The sequence below is a fragment of the Eumetopias jubatus genome, unplaced genomic scaffold, assembly GCF_037043125.1.
Source record: "Eumetopias jubatus isolate StellerSeaLion01/CBP00866 unplaced genomic scaffold, mEumJub1_p1.0 scaffold_11, whole genome shotgun sequence".
Classification (NCBI taxonomy): domain Eukaryota; kingdom Metazoa; phylum Chordata; class Mammalia; order Carnivora; family Otariidae; genus Eumetopias; species Eumetopias jubatus.
The window spans coordinates 113,659,469-113,667,328 of NW_028274817.1; the positions used below are offsets into that span (position 1 = coordinate 113,659,469).

Here is a 7,860-nt window from a genome sequence, read left to right on the forward strand (position 1 = left end):
AGGTACATACCTCAATATCATAAAAGCCATCTATGAAAAACCCACAGCAAATATCATCCTCAATGGGGAAAAACTGAGAGCTTTTCCCCTAAGGTCAGGAACACGGCAGGGATGTCCACTCTCACCACTGCTATTCAACATAGTACTAGAAGTCCTAGCCTCAGCAATCAGACAACAAAAAGAAATAAAACGCATCTGAATCGGCAAAGAAGAAGTCAAACTCTCACTCTTTGCAGATGATATGATACTTTATGTGGAAAACCCAAAAGACTCCACCCCAAAACGGCTAGAACTCATACAGGAATTCAGTAAAGTGGCAGGATATAAAATCAATGCACAGAAAGCAGTAGCATTCCTATACACCAACAACAAGACAGAAGAAAGAGAAATTAAGGAGTCGAACCCATTTGCAATTGCACCCAAAACCATAAGATACCTAGGAATAAATCTAACCAAAGAGGCAAAGAATCTGTACTCAGAAAACTACAGAATACTCATGAAAGAAATTGAGGAAGAGACAAAGAAATGGAAAAACGTTCCATGCCCATGGATTGGAAGAACCAACATTGTGAAGATGTCAATGCTCCCTAGAGCAATCTACACATTTAATGCAATCCCTATCAAAATAACCATCCACTTTTTTCAAAGAAATGGAACAAATAATCCTAAAATTTGTACGGAACCAGAAAAGACCCCGAATAGCCAGAGGAGTGTTGGAAAAGTAAAGCAAAGCCAGTGGCATCACAACTCCAGACTTCCAGCTCTATTACAAAGCTGTCATCATCAAGGCAGTACGGTACTGGCACAAAAACAGACACAAAGATCAATGGAACAGAATAGAGAGCCCAGAAATGGACCCTCAACTCTATGGTTAACTCATCTTCAACAAAGCAGGAAAGAATGTCCAATGGAAAAAGACAGTCTCTTCAACAAATGGTGTTGGGAAAATTGGACAGCCACATGCAGAAGAATGAAACTGGACAATTTCCTTACACCACACACAAAAATAGACTCAAAATGGATGAAAGACCTAACTGTAAGACAGGAATCCCCATCAAAATCCTTGAGAACACAGGCAGCAACCTCTTCCACCTCAGCCGCAGTGACTTCTTCCTAGAAACATCGCCAAAGGCAAGGGAAGCAAGGGCAAAAACGAACTATTGGGACCTCATCAAGATAAAAAGCTTTTGTACAGCAAAGGAAAGTCAACAAAACCAAAAGACAATGGACAGAATGGGAGAAGATATTTGCATATGACATATCAGATAAAGGGCTACTATCCAAAATCTATAAAGAACTTATCAAACTAACACCCAAAGACAAATAATCCAATCAAGAAATGGGCAGAAGACATGAACAGACATTTCTGCAAAGAAGACATCCAAATGGCCAACAGACACATGAAAAAGTGCTCAACATCACTCGGCATCAGGGAAATCCAAGTCAAAACCTCAATGAGATACCACCTCACACCAGTCAGAATGGCTAAAATGACAAGTCAGGAAACAAGAGATGTTGACGAGGATGCGGAGAAAGGGGAACCCTCCTACACTGTTGGTGGGAATGCAAGCTGGTGCAGCCACTCTGGAAAACAGTATGGAGGTTCCTCAAACAGTTGAAAATAGAGCTACCCTATGACCCAGCAATTGCACTGCTGGGTATTTACCCCAAAAGTACAAAAGTAGTGATCTGAAGGGGCACGTGCACCCCAATGTTTATAGCAGCAACGTCCACAATAGCCAAACTATGGAAAGAGCCTAGATGTCCATCAACAGATGAATGGATAAAGAAGATTTGTGGGGTGTGTGTGTGGGGGTGTGTGTGTGTACAATGGAATATTATGCAGCCATCAAAAAATGAAATCTTGCCGGAGCCAAGCTGAGATCCATCGAGGCAGTCGTGTTCTCTCTGCGGTGAGCTTTCTCACCAGCTGAATTCAACTGGGTGAACTATGAGTGGCCGAGTCAGATCCAGATCCAAATCCAAACAAAGAAAAGATGATCCAGGGTCTAACCAGCACCGCGCACCCAGTGATGAGAAACTGAAACAAAAGGAGGCACCACCTGAGAGTCAGGATATTCTACCTGATCAAGGGAAAGAAGTTGAGGGAGGACCTGTGGCTCAAGGACAGGACCTGGAAGCTGATCTCCAGACGCTGCTTCAGGCAAAGGCTAGGGGTATAAGTGAAGATGACCCTGATGTCAAGAGGCTAAGTCTACCCTTTTGAGAGCCCATTAAAATGCCAGAAGCAGGTGAAGGACTAGCCCAGATTTAAACCAGGACAAGCTGAAACATGGAAACTACTCTTATGCAGGGTACTTCACTGTTGTAATTCTCTCAATAAAGTTTTACAAACTTCCTCCAAAGGAAAAAAAAATGAAATCTTGCCATTCGCAACAACGTGGATGGAACTACAGTGTATTATGGTAAGCGAAATAAGTCAATCAGAGAAAGACAAGTATCATATGCTCTCACTGATAGGAGGAATTTGAGAAACAAGACAGAGGATCATAGGGGAAGGGAGGGAAAAATGAAACAAGACAAAACGAGAGAGGGAGACAAACTATAAGAGACTCTTACTCTCGGGAAACAAACTGAGGGTTGCTGGAGTGGTGGGGGGTGGGAGGGAGGGGGTGGCTGGGTGATAGACACTGGGGAGGGTATGTGCTACGGTGAGCGCTGTGAATTGTGTAAGACTGATGAATCACAGACCTGTACCCCTGAAACAAATAATACATTATATGTTAATTTAAAAAAAAAAAAGTACCAACGTTGGTGAGGATGTGGAGCAATTGGAACTTCCATACACTTCTGGGAGTATAAATTGGTACAACCAGTTTAGAAAACTGGTAGGCAGTAGCTACTAAAGCCAAACATATCCATCCCCTGTGCTCGAGCAATTCCACTCTTAGATATATACCAAACAGCTGTGGATACATCAGCTCATCAAAACACATGTGAAAAAATGTTTGTGGCAGTAGCCCTAAACTGGAAATGACCCAAATGTCCATCATCAGGAAAATGGATCAATGAATTGTGGAGTATGCACACAATGCATAATTTTATTCAGCAATGAGAATGAACAATCTACTGTATATGCAACAACATGGAAGAATCTTACAAACGTAATTTTGTGTCTAGCACTGTTCACCCAACAAGTATATAGTATGTGACTCCACTTACATAAAGTTCAAAACCAAGACAATCTAATTGAGGTGGGTAGAAGTCAGAATAGTGGTTACCTTTGTTGGGGGGGGTGGATAGTGACTGGTAAAAAGGCCTGGGGAGGATGTTTCAGGATACAGTAATGCTTTATTTCTCAATCTGGGTGATGGTTACAAGAGTTGTTCACTTTGTGAAAATTAACCAAACAGTACCTTCACGGTCTCTGCACTTTTCTATAGGAATGTTAAAGTTCATTAGAAAACTTACTTTAAAACTCAGTAACAAATACAATCAACAGCAACCAAAAAGCCAATGACGTTAAAATGTCTAAGGATGAATGGCTTGGGGTTGAGGCTCATGAAGTAATCCCAAAGTCTCAGGTTTTAGTGACTGAAAAGCTGGACGTACTTCAAGTTTATGACCATAAATCTCAGAAGGCTCTCAACACAGCCAGGTAATCCTGCTACACCTCCTTACTGCATCCATGTTCCCTCCCTGAGACAACATTAACACCCAGCCTTCTCTCCTCACATTACCAACACCATCTCAGCTGAGGACCTCACTATGCACACACTGAGAAAAATCAATGTAATCATGTAAGAGCAGCCCGTCCCCCCACCACCAGCTCAGCAGCCCGCCAGCCATCTCTACCCATATATCTCACACTCATGTCTCCAGTCTGAGCCCTCTCTCTTGAGCTTAGAACCCACACATCTAATTGTCTAAGACACATAAGGCATCTCAAGTTAATATGGCAAAAATACAAAACTACTGATGCCACACACACACACACACACACAAATATCCACTCTTCCACCAGCCTTACCCATGTCTGGGAATAGTACCATCTTCTACAAGTTGTTTAAGACAAACAAAACAAAACAAAACTAGAAGTCATCCATAATTGTTTTTTTCCAATCATACGTTATACCCAAACCAATTAATAAATCCTATCAATTCAGAATCCTACCACTTTTCACGGTCCCTATAGATACCTCCCTAGTCCTGACCACCATCACCAGTCACACTAACTGGTCTACCAGCCTCCAGACTTGCCTCCAGAGTGACTTCACTAAAGTGTATGTCAGATCATGTCACTCCTGCAAAAGCTACCCCAGCCTGGCTCAAGGTAAGAGAAAGCAACTGTGCATGGATGGAGCAGCATGCAGACTACACAGGGACAATGATCAGGCTGGGAAGGCTATCCAGGGGGTATGGAGGTACCCAGACACATTCAAATGAGGAGAAAAGGGCACATGAGTCTCTTTTATCTTTTAGGCTTCCTCTCCCTTTGAAACTCCCCTAGGCCTTGAGCAGCGCTGAAGGGAGATGCATAATGCAGAAGATGCCACTGGTAGCCCACCCATAGCCCCTCTGCCCTCCCCAAGAGGACCCCTCCCTGCAGACATTCCTGTTCACAACATAGGCTTTTTGTAACTCTCTACCTGGCCCAGGAGCATGCTGAGCCCACACATGGGGCAGGCCCCAGGAGCCAGGGAGTTCATGCTCCAAGTGCTACATTCCATCAATCAGGAGTAGAAGTTGGTGGGTAAATAAATACTCCAGCATCCCTCACTCCTCAGTGGAACACTTCTGGGGTGTGTGCTGGATTGAACCCCAGCTGCCCACAGTGATAAGCAGCTCACAACATGCATGAGCTTCCCTCCCCTCCCTGACCCACCTCCCCACTCCCCACCTCCTTGTGCTTTCTGGAATCCCCCCTCAAATAAACTACTCACACAGAAATCCTTGTCTCTCTGTCCGCATGCTAGGAAACCCAAATGAAAACACACAGTATTGTGCTTTTCCTCCCGAAGGTAACGTTTTCTATGACGTCAAACAACAACGCCATCCTAAATTTACATGGACAAGGGAAGGGAAAGGTCTGGACACAAAGTGTGGAGATGATGCTTTAGAAAAACTTAAAAATAGATTTTTAAGTTCATCCCTGGGTATTAATTAGCCCCATATTTATTTATCTCTTCGTGTATACATACATATAAAGAGTATATAGTCATCAAAAATCCTCTTTTCTCCATCCACCATTAGTTTGCACTCCTGTAAAAGGGCCTGAAAGGACTATGTTAAATGCCAGACACATAACTGCCCACTGCTGTCTCTAAAGAAAGAGGGGAGAAGGGGGCACATTCTGCTCCAGCACTGAGTTTCACTTGTGTGAGATCTAATTTAAGGAGCGATGTGACACACACACACACACACACACACACACAAATGTATGCACCACTCAACGTTGTCTGCAAAACTTCCCTCCAGTTCTTTTGAAGTGAAACCACCACTCACCCCAACCGCACTCCCCAGATATCAGCGCTGTAGAAAGTGAAGGGCTTGTCCCTGCTGTGTGGTTTGGGGGTTAAAAAAAAAAAAAAAAAGAGGCAGGATTAAAGCGCTCACTTCAAGTCCCAAAAGTAAAATACGACTTGGCCTACGGCAGTCCTAATTCTTTCCAGAACTCATCCCGGAATTGCCCTTTTAAACAACCAGTCATTAACCCAACTCTGGGTCTTTTATAGCTGCGAAAACCGATCGCGCACATCATTTATTCATTACGCTTATTATTATTGTTATTGCAGAAAAGCAGCGAATTCCCGGGGCGCGGTGCAGAGGGGGTTTTTTTGTTTGTTTGGGGGGGGTGCGCGAGTGGGGAGCGTCGGCGAGGGGGCTGGGCTGCAGGGCAGAGGTGCCCGGAAATCCCCGAGGAAGGATGCCGCGACAGCGCCCCCGCCTCGCGCGCTCCGCGGCCACCGCGCTCCGGCGCAGCTGCTGCAGCAACGGAGGAAGCTTCTTATGTAAGCCAGAGCCGCTGACATCACCTTCGCCACGAGCGTCGCAGCCGGACTAGGCGCCAAAGGACCGGCGCGCGGGCCTAGCGCCCCCGCCCACCGTCGGTTCGTTCCTAAAGGTTTCGGCCGCCGCCTGATTTGACCGACCTGAGCGCCCCTCGGAGGGCAGATGACACAGAAGGACATTTATTGGGAGCCCTAGGGTGTCGCAAGAGTGAAGTTAAAGGGCAGCAAAGATGCCCAAGGGTCTTCCACACGCGGGTGGATTTTGGGCGACAGTACACGGTGGGGGAGGGGGGGAGGGGGACACGCCTCCAGGCTCCTCAGAAGGCAGACGGCATCGAGAGCCATTTAGTAGGAGCCCTGTGCTGCTGGGCGCGGGAAAGATGCCCAGGGTCTGGGACACTCCTGCCTCCACGCCCATCCCCGCGGCCCCTCGGGGCCACAAGGTTAGAGCAGAGGCTTCGGAGTTCACTCGCGCGGCGGACGGCGCCGCGCTACGTCGCACGCAAGCGCAGGCACAAGTTCGGGGCTCGGCGCAGACCCTGAGGTAACAGTAAGAGTGACAAAACCGCTACGGCGTTGCAGAAGCCCTAAAAGGACGCTCGCTACTCCTCGAGCCCCCCAGGCACGCACGGAGGGTACTACAGGGCTCGGGGCTGGACTGCTGGAAACCACCGAAGTTGCACCAATCCCCCACCCCCACCCCCGGGGAAGGCGAGTCCCGGGAATGAATGACAGACCCCTCTGCCTCCTGTGTCCCCAACACTCTCCCTCTCAGCCCGCGGCTGCCTACGAGTTCCCAGGCCGCCCCTTTAACTTTCTCCCCCCCCCACCCCCTTCCGCGACTGCATCCCCGCCTCCCGCCCAGCGGGAACTCCCAGCACCGGGAGGCCTGGGGTGGGTCCCAGAGGAGGGGAGGGTGGGGAGGCGAGAGTTAAGGTGCAAGCTGCAGCGGGCGCGGCGCCGCGGGGCTGGGATTGCGGCGACCGGGGAGGGCGCGAGGGTGCGGCGCCGGAGCGGAGCGCCGGGCGGGCGGACGGCGCGGGTACTCACGCACTGCCTCCTGCTTGGGGTCCAGCGTGCCAAGGACGCGCTGCACGCTGCTGAGCTTGCCCTGCAGCGCCCAGACGCGGCGGTGGGTCAGCTGGATGTCGCTCTCGAGCTCCTGGAAGAGGCTGCACGCGTGCCGGGCCACGTCCGAGAGCTGCCGGAGGATGCGGGCCAGCGCGGCATTGCTGACCGCGCACAGGTCCAGCATGAGCAACACGGCCGCGGCTGCCGCCGAGGACGCCTCGCCAGCCGCGGACGCCGCCTCCGCGACCCCCGCCGCGCTCTCCTCGCCCGCTGCTGGCGCCTCGCCGTGCGGCGGCTGCGCCTGGTCGGTCGGCGCGGGCAGGGGCGGCGGCGGCGGCGGCGGCCCGGGAGGCGCGCGGGTGGGATCCTCCGGCCCCGGCGCCACGGCCTCGTCCCGTCGGTCCGGCGGTTGCAGGGGCGGCGGCGGCTCAGCGCTGCCCCCGTTAGCGTCCTCCGCCGGGCCGGGCGCCGGGCGCCGCTGCCGGCACAGCCACTGCGGCTCCACGATCCTCTTGGCGAAAGGCATCCCGCGAAGCCGGGCCGAGACTTTCTGGTCTCCTCAAAGCGCCCCTTGCGAGCGGGGAACCGGGCGCGCCCACCTGGGCGGAGAGGGAGCAGGAGTCGGGCAAAGGCGCGACCGGGCGGTCCGGAGACGCGAGGGCTCCTCAGCTCACCTGGTCTCCTCCTCTTCCCCGCCCCTCTGGCAAATCAGTCCACCTGGTCGACCTCCGGGCGCACCGTTCCCTGGGTAGGATGACAAGAGCGGGGCACAGAAATCCCGGGGTGCGCCTGGGCTCTCCTCACTTGCTTCCGACCC

At 50.6% G+C, this 7,860-nt stretch overlaps 1 protein-coding gene and 1 pseudogene across 2 annotated transcripts in view; one reads left to right on the top strand and one right to left on the bottom strand.

Moving 5' to 3' along the window:
- Positions 1 to 7,569, bottom strand: part of NHS (NHS actin remodeling regulator) — a 344,262-nt gene extending 336,693 nt beyond the window's left edge. For both annotated transcript variants that reach the window (XM_088028512.1, XM_088028511.1), the window contains exon 1: positions 7,023 to 7,569. In XM_088028512.1, coding sequence (XP_087884638.1) covers positions 7,023 to 7,569 — 547 coding nt within the window. The remainder of the gene's footprint in view (positions 1 to 7,022) is intronic.
- On the top strand, positions 1,952 to 2,275 carry LOC148163137 (P antigen family member 3 pseudogene; annotated as a pseudogene).
- Positions 7,570 to 7,860: the final 291 nt, after the last annotated feature.